This window comes from Saimiri boliviensis, chromosome 9 (assembly GCF_048565385.1).
Source record: "Saimiri boliviensis isolate mSaiBol1 chromosome 9, mSaiBol1.pri, whole genome shotgun sequence".
NCBI classification, from domain to species: domain Eukaryota; kingdom Metazoa; phylum Chordata; class Mammalia; order Primates; family Cebidae; genus Saimiri; species Saimiri boliviensis.
The window spans coordinates 63597013-63612809 of NC_133457.1; the positions used below are offsets into that span (position 1 = coordinate 63597013).

The 15797-nt window shown below is 45.0% G+C and overlaps 1 protein-coding gene across 2 annotated transcripts in view; it reads left to right on the forward strand.

Moving 5' to 3' along the window:
- Positions 1 to 2725: 2725 nt before the first annotated feature.
- XYLB (xylulokinase) overlaps positions 2726 to 15797 on the forward strand; it is a 60597-nt gene continuing 47525 nt past the window's right edge. The window contains exons 1-2 of one of the 2 annotated variants that reach the window (XM_074406046.1): positions 2726 to 2873; positions 4509 to 4591. In XM_074406046.1, the coding sequence (XP_074262147.1) occupies positions 2817 to 2873; positions 4509 to 4591 (140 nt within the window). In that variant the 5' untranslated portion in view covers positions 2726 to 2816. The remainder of the gene's footprint in view (positions 2874 to 4508; positions 4592 to 15797) is intronic. The other variant, XM_039461998.2, reaches the window with a different exon arrangement.

Consider the following 15797-nt stretch of genomic DNA (forward strand, 5'->3'; position numbering starts at 1 on the left):
TGAAATATCCAGAAATTCCTGCAAATCCACAAGAAAGAGACAAAAACACCCAATGGAGAAATGAGCAAAGGATAAGTGTGGAATTCACTGAATGAGAAATCCTGAGTGGCTAATGAGTCTATATTAAGATGCTCCAATTCATCAATAATGAGGAAAAAAACCACAAATTACAACAGTAAGAGAAACCACTTCTCATCTATTAGACCGGCAAAAAATTAGAAGGTAGGAAATGCCAAGTACTAAATATAGGGTGTGAAGATGGGGTAGCCTCATGCATTCCAGGCGGGATCGCTGACTGGCACAGCCATTCTCAGGAGTACTCCAGCACTTTCTGGTCCAATCAGTCATGCACACATTATATAAATCCTACTCTCAGACACAAAGCCCAGAAACGTTCTCTCGCACAGGTCCATAGGGCCCTGGAGGAGGACGTTCCATGTAGTGCTATTTGCACTGAACTGTACTCCACCCAGGTGTTGCTCACTGGGGCCTGGATAATAAAATGTGGTGTCGACTTACTAACAAATATGATCAACTAGACCAGGGGTTCCCAAACATTCTTACTTCACTCGCTCTTAGAGTCTCACCAATGTCTCCAGAAATCGCTAATGGCTCTGGCTAGCCATTCTGTTCTGTTATTAAGTAGATGGTGCAAAGAGCTTAATATGTATTTATGTCCCAACACACTAGTACCTGTTTGAAGAAAATTATACACACGTATTGGAGAAAAAAATAATATTTCATTCTTAAATAACCAGACTTATTTACTGAGGGGATGTGGTGGATGGGCCTGTGGGGTACCGTGCGGCTTCTCAAATGTTGGGGTCAGATTGAACACTGTGCCCTTATTTTGTTTCCCCTTGATTTTCATGCAGTATCTGATTGTCACTGCACCTGCTGAAAATACAGCTTTGCAAAAATAAAATGTGATGGAAAGGAATGTAGCGGTCTACTGGTGGAACTGTGAACCACCTCAAATTAGCAGTGCATATGATGCCTGACAGATGTTTTGCATCACTGTTTCACCACAAAATGGAAAATATCCCAGAGCACCTCTGTGGGTTCCCTGCAGCTTCCCAGAGCACCTTGGTGCATAGTGTGGGAACCACAAGATTAGCTATATACATGGCATTGTCAATAAATTTTCAAAATGGTGCTGAATTTTAAAAGTGTTTAAACTGTTATGAGCTGAATGTTTGTATCTCTCCAAAATTCACTGAAGTCCTAACCCCCAATGTGATGGTATTAGGAGATGGGGCCTTTGGGAGGTAATTAGATCTAGATTAGGTCAGGATGGGGACATCATGATGGGATTAGTACATTTTAAGAAGAGGAAGAGACGAGAACGCTTTCCCTCTCCCCACATGCACGCTGGGAGATAAGGTTGTGTGTGAGCATACATTAAGAAGGCTGCTGTCTACAAGTCAGGAAAAGAGCCCTCACCAGGAACCAAATTTGCCAGCCCCTTGATGCTAGAATTCCCAGCCTCCAGAACGGTGGGAAATAAATACCTGCCTTTAAGCCATTAGTCTGTGGTAATTTGTGAACGCAGCTCAGGCTAAAAGGCACGAAGTAAGGTTTATGGGCCTCCTCTTGCTGGTTTCAAAGGCCCACCCTCTTTACTGCTAAACCAGAGCGAGAGGCTCCTAGGCAGCACTTGACCCTGTCAAAAGCCCCATCCCCCAGGAGGGTTCTAGTGCAGGGGTGTCCAATCTTTTGGCTTCCCTGGGCCACACATAAAATATACCAATGATAGCTGATGAGCAAAAAAAAAAAAAAAAAAAAAAAAAAAAAAAAATCCCCCAGAATATCTTATAATGTTTTAAGTAAGTTTATGAATTTGTGTTGGGCTGCATTCAAAGCCATCCTGGGCCACATGTGGCCCATGTCCTGCAGGCTGGACAAGCTTGTTCTAGTGGCTTCCACCACTATGCCCCTCTCATGGTCTCTTTCTGTGTCTTTGATATCCTTACAGCTCCCTATGGGGGTTCATCTGTCTACTCTGAGCCCTTTCTGTGCAACCTAACCCACTCTTACTGGGAGCTGGTATCTCCCGTCAAAAGACAAAATTACAACAAATCTAGTTTAAAGATCCTAAATGGATTTTATCTGTGATTCTAGAATTAGGCAACACCTCATTCTGCACAAAAGAAGGAGTGTTCCAATGATCTGAGCAAAGGAGTTATAACCACCCAGCAGGTTCACCTCGCCACTGTGTAGAGACAGAGCCAGTAATTTATTAAGGCAGGGGGACTGCAACAAAGAAAGAGTAATTCACGCAGAGGCAGCTGTGAGGGAGACCAGAGTTTTATTATTACTCAAATCAGTCTCCCTGAGCATCTGGGAATCAGAGCTTTTAAGGATAATCTGGCGGGTGGGTGGACAGCTGCTCCAGTGCCCGAGATACGGCCACAGAAGACCGCAGGTCCAGGGCCTCCAGCGGGCTAGGCAGGGTCCCTCTGAGGGACAAGCCAGCTTACAGCTGAAACCTCCGGCCCAGGCGTCCTCTAAGGGAAGCCAGGCCACGAAGGGGCGAGGCCCATGCAGAGACAAGACGAGCGTGGGGAGGACCCGAGGCGCTGCGCTGGGAAGGGGAGCGGGCTGCGCGGAGCGCCGTCGATTGCGCAGGACGCGGTCCCGGCTCGCCCCGCAGGCGGCGCCAGAGCGCAAGCCCGCCTCCACTCGGGTCCGCAGTCTGGCCGGGCGGAGCGAGGGGCGGGCCCGTGCGTCTCTGCGCGCTGGAGCGCGGCGGCAGTCACGCCGCGGGGCGCACAGACGGACGGACGGACGGACGCGCAGCCGGCCCCGCCAGGGCCATGGCGGAAAGCGCTCCTCGCCGCTGCTGCCTGGGCTGGGACTTCAGCACGCAGCAGGTACAGTCGCGCCGCCGTGGGGTCGGGGCCTCTTCCTCCGCTGCGCCGGCGGTGGCGGGCGGGTTGTCACCCGGACGCGGGAAAACACGGGCCCGGCCGCGGGCGCGCCTCCGTCTCGGGCTTCCCCGGGCCCCCGCGCCCCTGCCCCCCGCGCGGCCGTGGGGCGTCGGTGCCCTCGCCCGGAGATGCCCTGCCAGTGCCACCCGTTCGCAAGAGGCGACCTCGACCCTGCCTGGACTCCGCTACCCCAGGAAACTGCAGGCGCCCCTCGGCAGGACCCCCGCGCCCAGAGGGGCCGGAGGACGCGGCGAGTTCATGCGCTGTCATGGGCACCGAGTGATGGGGACCCCAAGGAAGTCAGCTGCTGTAAGGTTGGGGAACAGACAGGCGGGTAGCCGTGCGCACAGGCGGCCAGTGCCCTGGAAACAGATCCGAGCCCAAAACCTTTTTAAGTAAGTGAAATGGGCCGGGCCTGGTGGCTCTTGCGTGTAATCCCAGCGCTTTGGGAGGCCGAGGCGGGTGAATCGCTTGATTCCGGGAGTTCGAGACCAGCCTGGGCAATGGAGAAACCCCCATCTCTACCAAAAAATACAAAAATTAGCCGGGCATGGTGGCGCACACCTTTAGTCTCAGCCTCTCTGGAAGCTGGGCTCTCGCTTCAGCCCAGGAGGTGGAGGTTGCAGTGAGCTAAGATGGCGCCATCACTCTCCATCCTGCGTGACAGAGTTGGACCCTGTCTCAAAAAAAAAAAAAAAAAAAAAAAAAAAAAAAAAAAAGAAAGGGGGACGTGTGTACCTTGTACAAATGGACTTTACCCTGTGACCGCCCTTTGTTGGCACCAGCTTGCCAGGTCTACGGACCTAGGACTGTTGGCCAGAGGAGCGCTGTGCCGCTGCCAGGGCTCTGCAGTCGGGCAAGCCAATCAAAATTTGCCTTCAAACTGGGCATGGGGTGACCAGGGGCACCTTTCGCTTTAAAGTACTTGGGAAATATACACAGTTGCAGTCAAACCCCTCTTCTCCAATGGGACACGGGAGGCAGGCCTCTGGCCAGTCCTCGAGGGGAAAGTCCTGTGGGACGCTGGCTGACTTGCGTTGCCTTGTTAGACCTCAGTTCATCTGTCCAGGAAAGGAGTTATACTCCCGAGCTTGGAGGTTGCTTCAGTGGGACATTAACGTCCCTGAACCACAATCATGGCCTGTGGGAACAGCCCACGGCCTTGCCTGGTGTCAGGCCCCTGCAGACATGGACCCCCAATAGATGCTTCCAAACCTTGCTCCCCATTCCTTCCTCTCTGGCACTTTCTCCCACCTCCTTGTCAGGTGCAGGAACCAAGGCATCTGTGAACACCTTACTCAAAATGGCTCTTGGCTTTGGCTGTTTGGAGAACAAAGATTCCTTGAGACATGTTGGTGTTTCTACTTAGCATCAGTTTCTTCATTTTGCTAAACCTTTGAGTGTCACCCCAGATGAGTCCTCTGTTACCACGATTATGGTGAGGCAGTCCTGCCTTCAAGGAGGTCTCTGGCTGAACTACTTCTAGGGTGTGGGCCTCATGTTGTGATGTTAGTACCCTATGGACCAATGTAAAAGCTGAGGAAAATTCTACACTTCATTTTAAACAATGCCTTTCAGGTGAAGGTTGTTGCTGTTGATGCTGAGATGAATGTCTTCTATGAGGAAAGTGTGCATTTTGACAGAGACCTTCCAGAATTTGGGTATGTACCTGATGTGCATGAGTGTGTGATGGGGGTGTTCGTTTTGGGGTCCTCCTGCCGTCTTATGTATTCACAGACGGCACTGTTTGGACCTCGCCAAACTACAGGAGTGGTGGTCTTGGCAGACGTTTCAAGCATCTTTTTTCCTACACGTGAAGTGCCGTCTCCCTCACTTCTCGCTAATTCCATTTGTCCATTCATGCAGTAAGCATCACTTGAGACTTACTTTGTGCCAGGTCCAAGACTTGATGGTGAACCAAAGGTCCTTGCTCTCCCAGAGCTTCCCACTGAGTAGAGGAGACTGGTATCAAATGAAGAATCTCACAAAAGAGTGTTTCATTATCAACTCTTGAGAAAGCCTCTGTAGGAAAGGAACTCACTTCTTCAAGTGCTTATTATAAAGGAAAGTGACTCAGACTTGGGAGGGGAAGTCCCAGAGGGTCTCTAGGGAAGTGGTGCTTAAGCCAGACATCAGAGTGAGTGAAGTTAGCCAAATGATGGAAGGGAAGTTGGGCAGGCGATGGAAGCGCATTCCAGGAAACAACGTGTGCAAGGGCCCTGTGGTGAGAAAGAGCATGGTTCGTTCCTTCGTGGACCTGAAGAAAGCCAGTGAGGCTGGGGAGCAGAGAGAGGTGGAGGCTGGGCAGAGCTCGACAGGCCATGGTACAGAGTTTGTCTCTGTTCTAAAAGCTATGGTCCGCCACTAAGGGCCATAAAGGGTAGGGGTGGGGTGAGGTATGACAGGTTGTATTTGTGTTTTGAAGCCATCTCTCTGGGGGCGGTGGGAGAGAGGATTGGGAGCATGGCTGGAGTGGACGTGGGGAACTATTGAAGAGGTTGCTGCAGGTCATCTGGGTAAGAAGTGTTGGATAGGAAAGAGCTGGGTAGTAAAATGGACAGGTCCTGGTGCCAAATTGAATGTGAAGTGTGAGGGTGGGATTTCTGGCTCTTCTTTGGGGTGGATGTTGGATTGTGGGAAAGAATGGGTTTTGGAGAGAAGAGGATGAGTTCAGCTTGGGCTGCCATAACAAGGTCCCACACACTGGGTGGCTTAAAGAGCAGAAGTTTATATTCTCACAGTTCTAGACGTTAGGAGTCTAAAATCAAAGTGCTGGGAAGGTTGGTCTCCTCTGGGGCCTCTCTCCTTGGCTTGTAGGTGACCACTCTCTTGCTGTGTCTTCACATGGTGGTCACGCTGTGCAGGAGTGCTTGGTGTCTGTGTCATCTGTATGCTAATCTTACAAGGACGTGATTCATACTGGATTAAGGCCCATTCTCATGGCTTCATTTTAACTTAATTGCCATTTTAAAGTCCCTATCTCCAAATAATCACAACCCAAGGCCGTTGGGGTTAGGATTTCAGCATATGAGTTTTGAGGGCAGAGGGGGACACAATTCAGTCCGTAACACTGTGGACTTCCTGGTTTTGAGGCACCCTTGTGAGGTCCTGGTGAAAGTGTCCTTCCCTGTCTTTTCAACACACTTCCTCTTTGAAGCCTTCCCAGCTGGCCCTTTGTGCACTCTCATTACCCATCACACTGTGTTGCCAACTCTTTCCCCCAGCGAATGTGGCCCCTTGGAGTTGAGGTTGGAAGCCGTCTTGCTTTCTCACATTTTTTATTATTGCAGGCCTTGCGTGTTTGCCTTTTGGTAGTTAGTGTGTTTCAAGGAATTTTTTGTTTTGTTTTGTTTTGTTTTGACACACAGAGAAGACAGCTCCCATGCTGTTGTGGGAGGGGAACCTAGAGCTTAGATGATTAAGATATTCTTTTCTAATATATACATAAAGTGCTATACATTTTTCTGTAAGCACAAATGCTTTTTATGGGATGCATTATCAGCATCCCCTAAATTTTGATGTTATAGTTGTTTTCTTTTTCATTCAAAATATTTTTTAGTTTCCTTGAGACTTCTTTGGCTCATAGGTTATTTAGAAGAGTGCTGTTTAGGCTGTGTGCAGTGGCTCACACCTGTAATCCCAGCACTTCGGGAGGCTGAAGTGGGCAGATCACTTGAGGTCCAGAGTTTGAGACCAGCCTTGCCAACCTTGTTTCTACTAAAAATACAAAAAAATTAGCTGGGCGTGGTGGCAGGCACCATGTATGGTGGTGCACACCTGTAATCCCAGTTACTTGGGAGGCTGAGGCAGGAGAATCACTTGAACTCTGGAGACAGAGTTGCAGTGAGCCAGGATTGCACCACTGAACTCCAGCCTGGACAACAGAGGGACATCCTGTCTCAAAAAAAAAAAAAAAATAGTAGTATGAAAATCTATTGTTTAATCTCTAGATTTTCCAGCTTTCTGATATTAATTTCTAGTTTAATTTCATTGTGGTCTGGGAACATACCCTATATGACTTCGAGTCTTTCAAATTTTTAAAATTTCCTCTCCCTCTCTTCTGTTTAATAAGTCAGTCAGTCCTCTCCACTGGACATTTTAAAAAAAAGGTGTCCATAACCAAAATGTAGGATTGCTTTTTTTCATTATATTTTTAAGATATTTTAAACCAGATACCTGTAGATTTAGTTCTTTTCTTCCCCATCACCTCAATTGCATTGTGGGTTTTTTTTTATACAACTTTATTGAGTTATAACTGATATACAATACTGTATGCATTTGAGGTATAATTGATTTATAGTACCGTACATGTACAGTTAGAAGTTTTAACGTCTGTATTTTTTCATGAAAATATCACCAAAATAAGATAATGAGTGTTTTTGTGTCCTAAAAATTTCTTCCTGCCTCTTTGCAAGGCTTCCTTCCTTCCCCACACCCTACCCACTGGCAACTGCTGATATTTTCTATCACTAGTTTGCATTTTCTAGAATTTTGTATAGATGGAATCATAATTATGTGCTCTTTTTTAGAAGCTTTAAAATTTCACATAACCGGCCGGGCGCGGTGGCTCAAGCCTGTAATCCCAGCACTTTGGGAGGCCGAGACGGGTGGATCACGAGGTCAAGAGATTAAGACCATCCTGGTCAACAAGGTGAAACCCCATCTCTACTAAAAATACAAAACATTAGCTGGGCATGGTGGCGTGTGCCTGTAATCCCAGCTACTCAGGAGGTTGAGGCAGGAGACTTGCCTGAAACCAGGAGGTGGAGGTTGTGGTGAGCCGAGATCGCGCCATTGCACTCCAGCCTGGGTAACAAGAGCGAAACTCCCTCTCAAAAAAAAAAAAAAAAAAAAAAAAAATTCACATAACCATTTTGAGATTCATCCATGTTGTTACATGTATCAATAGTTGGCTCCTGTAATTGCCAAGTAGTATTTCATTGTATGATGTTGTATGGATGGAGTACAATTGGTTTCACCTGATGAGGGATATTGGGGTTGTTTCTCTTTTCTTTTTTTTCTTTTGAGACAGAGTTTTGCTCGTTTCCCAAGCTGGAGTGCAATGGCATGATCTTGGCTCATTGCAACCTCTGCCTCCTGGATTCAAGCGATTCTCCTGCCTCAGCCTCCCGAGTAGCTGGGATTACAGGCCTGTGCCACCACGCCTGGCTAATTTTTGTATTGTTAGTAGAGACAGCGTTTCTTCATTTTGGTCAGGCTGGTCTCAAACACCTGACCTCAGGTGATCCACCTGCCTTGGCCTCCCAAAATGCTGGGATTACAAGCATAAGCCACCACGCCCAGCCTGTTTCTCTTTTCTGCTGTTACTAGCAGTGGGCTGTGGGAATCACATACAAGTCTTTTCATTAACATATGTTTTCATTTCTCTTGGAAATGACATACCAGGAGTACAGTGGCTGAGTTGCATGGCAATTGCATGTTTAACTTCCTAAGAAATTATTGTCCAAAGCAGTGATTTTAATAAAAAATATTTTATATTATTAACAGGCATTACATTGCACTTGATATGTAACTGAAATGAAAAGTCTTAATTCCACCTATGACCTCATCTCTCCCCTGCATCCCTTCTCTACAGATGACTTTCATTTGTTGTGTATCCTTCCAGTAGTTTTTTTTTTTTCCGTTTTAGACAAGGCGGGCTCTGTCGCTCGAGCTGGAGTGCAGTGGTATGATCTTGGCTCATTGCGTCCTCCGCCTTCGGGTCTCAAGTGATCCTCCCACCTCAGCCTCCTGTGTAGCTAGGACTATAAGCGCACACCACCACACGTGGCTGAATTTAGCACTTTTGTGGTAGAGACAGGGTTTCACCATATTGCCTAGGATGTTCTTGAACTTCTGGACTCAAGTGGTCCACCCTCTTCAGCCTCCCAAAGTACTAGGATTACAGGCTTGAGCCACTGCACCAGGCTCCTTCCAGTGTTTTTACATGGAAATACAGGAAGTTATGAATATTCTCATTTTCCTCCTTTCATACAAGAAAAAGCATACTATATGCACTGTTCTGTGCTTTACTCACTTCATAGTCATGTGGCTGTGTTTACACGTCAATACATAAAAACTTCTGTGTTCTTTTTTATAGGTGTGTAGTGTTTTATTGTGTAGATGTACCATTTTATAACGCAGGACATTGACTTATTTGCAGAGAAAAATAATGTAGTAGATTACCTTACATATGTCACTGCAGATGTGTGCCAATTTATTTGTAGGTTAAATTTTTGGGAATGGGATTGCTGGTTCAAAGAGCAAATAGATTTATAATTTGGGGAGATGTGGGCAGATTGCCTCCCATAGGGATTATATGGATTTGCATCCTACCACTAACACATGAGACGGCCTATTTTCCCACAGCCTTGCCAACACAGTGAGATTATGGAGTTTTTGATTCTTTGCCAATATGATAGGAGAAAAATGACATACTTCGCATTTCTCTTATGAGTGAAATTGAGCATCTTTTCCTATGTTGAAGGGCTACTTGAATTTATTTTTCTGTGAAGTTGTTTTTAATGTCCTTTGCCCATTTTTCTGTTGGGTTGGTTATCTATTTCTTATCATCTGTTGGATTGGTTGTTCATTTCTTATAATTTCTGGAAGCTTTTCATATATTGAAGGAATTCTCTCTTTGTTATTAAATGAATTGCAAATACATTTCCCAGATTTTGTTTGATTTTTGACTTGCTGTGGGTTGTTGCTATTATTACCACACACAGATATTTATGTCATTGAATTTCACAGTCTCTTTTATTGCTTCTAGATTTTGAGTCATAGTTTAAAAGGCCTTCCTCAATCCAAAATTATGAAGGAACTTACCGATGTTTTTATCTAGTTCTTGTAAGATTTCAGCTTTCTTACATAAAAATATTTGGAGTTTATCCAGGTACATAGTACGACATCTGTATCTGACTTTAGTTTTTCCCAGATGTCTCTTCAGTTATTGTAACACCAACTATGTTTTTATTTTATTTTATTTATTTATTTGAGACAGGAGCTGGCTCTGTCACCCAAGCTGGAGGGCAGTGGTACGATTCGGCTCACTGCAGTCTGTGCCCCCGATTCAGCTCACTGCAGTCTGTGCCCCTGGGCTCAAGCCATCCTCCCTCCTTAGCCTCTCAAGTAGCTGGAACTGCAGGTGCACCCCACCATGACCAGCTAATTTTTTTTGTAGAGGTGGGATCTCACTCTATTGTTTAGGCTGGTCTCAAACTCCTGAGCTCAAGCAGTCCACCCACCTCAGCCTCCTAAAGTTCTGGGATTACAGGCGTGAGCCATCACACCGAGCCCCAACCATGTTTTTAGAAGTCTATCTTTACCTTTGGGAGGCTGAGACAGATGTATTACTTGAGGTCAGGAGGTCAAGACCAGCCTGGCCAACATGGTGAAACCCCGTCTCTACTAAAAATACAAAAATTAGCCAAACATGGTGGTGGGTGCCTGTAGTCCCAGCTACTCAGGAGGCTGAGGCAGGAGAATCACTTGAACCCCGGAGACAGAGGTTGTAGTGAGCTGAGATTGTGCCACTGCACTCTTAGCCTGGGCAACAAAGCGAGATCCATCTCAAAAAAAAAAAAAAAAAAAAAAAAAGGCCATCTTTACCTCCATGATCTGAGATGTGAGCCTTATCATGTTCTACTTTCTGTGTTCACTTAGGACCGTTTTAGGGCTTTTTCTTGTTCCATGGGTTGGTAGATCTGTTCATAAGCCAGTAACACATTGTTTCAATTATTCCAGCTCTGTAATATGTTTGTTTACTTATTTATTTTTGAGATGGAGTCTTGCCCTGTTGCCCAGGCTGGAGTGCAGTGATGCGACCTTGACTTACTACAACCTCTGCCTCCTGGGTTCAGGCAATTCTTCTAAGCAATTCTTCTGCCTCACCCTCCTGAGTAATTGGGACTACAGGCATGCACTACCATACCTGGCTAATTTTTGTATTTTTAGTAGAGACAGGGCTTTGCCATGTTGGCCAGGTTGGTCTTGAACTCCTGACCTCAGGTGATCTGCCTGCCTTGGCCTCCTGAAGTGCTAGGATTACAGGCATGAACCATTGCACCTGGCCTGTAATACGTTTTAGTGTCTAGAATTGTTGGTCCCCTCTGATTGTTCTTTTTTTCCAGAGTTTCCATGGCTATTCTTTTTTGATCGTTTTAAATATGTATTTCAGAATCAGCTTTTCAGGTTCCAGAAAGCAAAATTGTTCTTTCTTTCTTTTTTTTTTTTTTTTTTTTTTGAGACAGTCTCACTCTGTAGCCCAGGTTGGAGTGCAGTGGTGCAATCTTGGCTCACTGAAACCTCTACCTCCTGGATTCAAGTGATTCTCCTGTCTCAGCCTCCTGAGTAGCTGGGACTACAGGCACATGCCACTACACCAAGCTAATTTTTGTTTTTAGTAGAGTTGGGGTTTCACCATATTGGTCAGGCTGGTCTCGAACTGCTAACCTCAGGTGATCCATCCGCCTCAGCCTCCCAAAGTGCTGGGATTATCACAGGTGTGAGTCACTACTCCCAGCCAATTAATATTTTTAGTGAGATCATATTATTTTTATAAACTAACTTGGCAGAATTGACAACTTGATGAGATTAAGTCTTCCTGTCTGAGCACATGTTAGGACTTTCCATTTGTTCAAGTCTTTTTTTTTTTTTAATACTTCACGTGTGTTTTAATATGTTTAACATACGGATTTTGCCCATTTTGGTAGATTGCAAAAATGACCACAATGCTTCACTCCTCCCTGTGCCCACACGCTTTGCAACGTGACTGCAGTTCCTTCCATCAAGGAGTCGTTTCCCTGCCTGTTGATTTGCTTTATCCAGTAAAACAGGGGAAGTGACATTGTGCCAGTTCTAAGCCTAAGCCTCAAGCAGCCTTACATGCTTCTGCTGTCATTCTTGGAACTCTGCCCAGCCACCAAATGAGCAAGCTCAGGCCACCCTGCTGGAGAGTTGGACATATGTGGCCTTGTTGCCCCAACTTCTTTGCCTAAGAGCCAGCCAGCCCCTAGCTACTGTTAGCTACCTGTGAAGCAGAGCCTTCTAGCTCCTGTTAGCTGACTGCAGAAGCATGAGTGAGCCCAGCTGAGCCCCATGCAATGACTAGCAAGTAGAATCGTGAGCTTAATGGTTTCGAGCCACTGTTTTGAAGTGGTTTGTAACAATACAGTAACTACCCAGTGTAGATAATTATTTTTAAGTTTATTTCTAACTGTTTTATCCTTTTACTACTGTAAGCAGGGAAGGGATAATATTTCTAGCAGAAACTTGTCAGCTGTATTCCAAACTCATTTCCCTTTCTTCCTAGCCACACTTCTGTCTTCCCTGTAGTTATAGTCAACCATGTGACTGTGTTCTACCCAGTAGACCATAAGAAAATGTGAACAGGCCTCTAAAAGACTTTGTCCATCAAAACCTCCTGCTCTGACCTTTCTCCCATTTTCTGGCTGATTGGGTACCCAGAGCAACCTTGGAAACACATGTGGAATATGACAGAGCCACCTGGTTCCTGAATGACTGCATGGAGCAGAACTCCTCGCTCCCCACTCGTGTTCCTCACCACCTATGATTGTGCTTTACATGAGTGAGAAAGAAACTTCAGCTGCGTGAAGCCATAGAAATGTTTTTCCTTAATGAACATAATTTTTCCCTCAGATCTTTTTTTTTTTAAAGAAAATACTGGCTCTATTAAAATATAATTCACATGCCATAAAATTCATTCTTTTAAAGTGTACAATTTGAAGGTTTTTAGTATATTCAAAGAACCGTGCCACCATCACCGCTCTGTAATCTTAGAATGTTTTCACCACCTGGAAAAGAAACCCTGTATTAATTAGCATCCACTCCAGAGTCCCTCTCCTGCCAGTAGTGGCAACCACAGTTCACTCTCTGTCTCTGGATTTGCCGATTCTGGACATTTCATAGGCATGAATATATATGATATGTGGTGCTATGTGACAGCTTTCTTTTACTTAGCAGAATGTTTTCTTTAAAAAAATTTTCGTAGCTTTTTCTTTATTTCAGATACCAATTCGAACCAGATACTTAGCATAATGTTTTCAAAGTTCATCCACATTGTAGCATGTGTCAGTACTTCATTCCTTTCTGTGGTTCAGTAGTATTCCATTGCATTGGTATATCACGGTTTGTTTATCCATTCAACTGATGGACATTTGAGTTCTTCTGCTTTCTTTGCTATTGTGTTGTTCTGCTTTGAACATCCACATATGTTATCGATTGAGTTGTGGCCCTCCAGACTTCCTGTGTTGGCAGCCTACCCTCATCATGACAGCATATTTGGAGGTGAAGCCTTTGGGTAGATAATTAAAATGAAATGAAGTTGTAAGGGTAGGGCCCTAGTTTGATAGGACTGGTTTCCTTATCAGAAGGAGAGACACAGGCCGGCCGTGGTGGCTCACGCCTGTAATCCCAGCACTTTGGGAGGCTGAGGCAGGTGGATCACGGGGTCAAGAGATCGAGACCATTCTGGCCAACATAGTGAAACCCTCTCTTTACTAAAAATACAATAATATTAGCTGGGCTTGGTGGTGCATGCCTGTAGTTCCAGTTACCCAGGAGGCTGAGGCAGGAGAATCACTTGAACCTGGGAGGTGGAGGTTGCCGTGAGCTTAGATCTCGCCACTGCATCCAACCTGGCAGCAGAGTGAGACTCGCAACAGAGTGAGACTCTGTCTCAAAGAAAAAAAAGAAGTAGAGCCTCTTCGTGCACAGATGCACAGAGGAAAGGCCTCGTGAGAAGATGGCTGGCTGCAAGCCAGGAAGAGAGCCCTCACCAGACACTGAATTTGCTAGCATCTTGATTATTAGCCTCCAGAACTGTGAGAAAGTAGATGCCTGTTGTTTAAACCATCTAGTTTATGGTATTTTGTAGCAACCTGAGCAAACTAATGCAATGTGTAAGTGTTTGTGTGGACATATATTTTCATTTCTGTTGGGTATATACTTTAAAGTAGAATTGCTGGGTCTTATGGTAACTCTTTGTTCAATATTCTGAAGAATTGCCACACTGTTTTCCGAAGTGGCTGTGCTGTTTTCCAGTCCCACCAGTGGTTTATGAGGGCCCCAGTTTCTCTATATCCTTGCTTAACATTTATTGTTGACTGCCTTTTTAATTACAAATGACAGCTATCCTAGTGGATGTGAAATGCTGTCTCACTGTGATCTTGATTTGCATTTACCTAGTGATGTTGAATATCTTTGCCATTTGGATATCTTCTTTAAAGAAATGTCTATTAAGATTTTTGCCCAATTTTTAAAAACTGTGTTATTTCTCTTTTATTATTGAGTTGTAAAAGCTTTTTAAATATATATTCTGGCCGGGCGCGGTGGCTCAAGCCTGTAATCCCAGCTCTTTGGGAGGCTGAGGCGGGCGGATCACGAGGTCAAGAGATCGAGACCATCCTGGTCAACATGGTGAAACCCCGTCTCTACTAAAATTACAAAAAATTAGCTGGGCATCGTGGCGCATGCCTGTAATCCCAGCTACTCAGGAGGCTGAGGCAGGAGAATTGCCTGAACCCAGGAGGCGGAGGTTGCGGTGAGCCGAGATCGCGCCATTGCACTCCAGCCTGGGTAACAAGAGCGAAACTCCGTCTCAAAATAAATAAATAAATAAATATATATATATATATTCTGGATACAAGTCCCTTGTCAGATATGTGATTTCAAGATTTTTATCCCATTCTATGGGCTGTCTTTTCACTTTCTTGATGATCCTCTGAAACAGTGTTTTTAATTTTGAGAAAGGATAATTTTCCTACTTTTTTCCTTTTGCTGTTTGTGCTTTGGTGCAGTACTGGTTAGGTTTTGACATCAATTTTATATTTACTTCACAAATAACTGGAAAAATTTTCTTTTCGGAACAACTTAAATAGTATAGAAATACTTGCTATTTTTATTTGGTAGAACTTTTCTGTGAAACCATTTGGGATTGGTGCTTTTGGGGCATGGGGTTGCTCTGGTCTTCCTTCTTAGCTAGAAATGCCAATTTTTTTTTTTTTTTTTGAGATGGAATCTCGCTCTGTCGTGCCCAGGCTGGAGTGCAGTGGTGTGATCTCTGCTCATTGTAACCTCCGTCTCCTGGGTTCAAGCCATTCTCCCGCCTTAGTCTCCCAAGTAGCTGGTACTACAGATGCCCTCCACCACGCCTGGCTAATTTTTGTATTTTTAGCGGAGACAGGGTGTCACAATATTGGCCAGGCTGGTCTCAAACTCCTGACCTCAGGTGATCTGCCCACCTCAGCCTCTCGAAGTGCTTGGATTACAGGTGTGAGCCACCGTGCCCAACTGAAATGCCAGTCTTAAGTTATTAAATACATGGTAGAATGTCTGGTTACAGTTTTTATCAGTTTTGTAGAGGCAAATTTTTTTGGTGGGCTTTTTCTGTCTGTAGTAAAATTCTGTTGCTCTCTTCCTCTTTTTCCCTAATAGTATCTTTTTTTTTTTAAAAAGCCTATTATTGAGTAAAATTTATGTACAAAAAAATGACATCCATTAAAATATATAATTAAATGTATTTTGACAGATATAGACCTATAGCTGTAAAACTACCACCACATTCAAGATACAGAATGTTTATATCACCCCACAAAGATTCCCCGCTAGACTTAGGCAACCACTCACCTCCTTTTATCAGTACAGATGAATTTGTGTCTTCCAGTCTGTTCCTGTGTTAGTTATAATTGTGTGCATATCAACAGTTCATGGTTTTTCTTGCTCTGTAGTATGATATCACATATATACACCACAGATTATCTTCCCTTGTTTAGGGACAGCTGGGTATCCTATAAGGGATCTTGGAGGCTGAACACTAAGACCCTAGGGGGTTTGTATTTCTTTCTC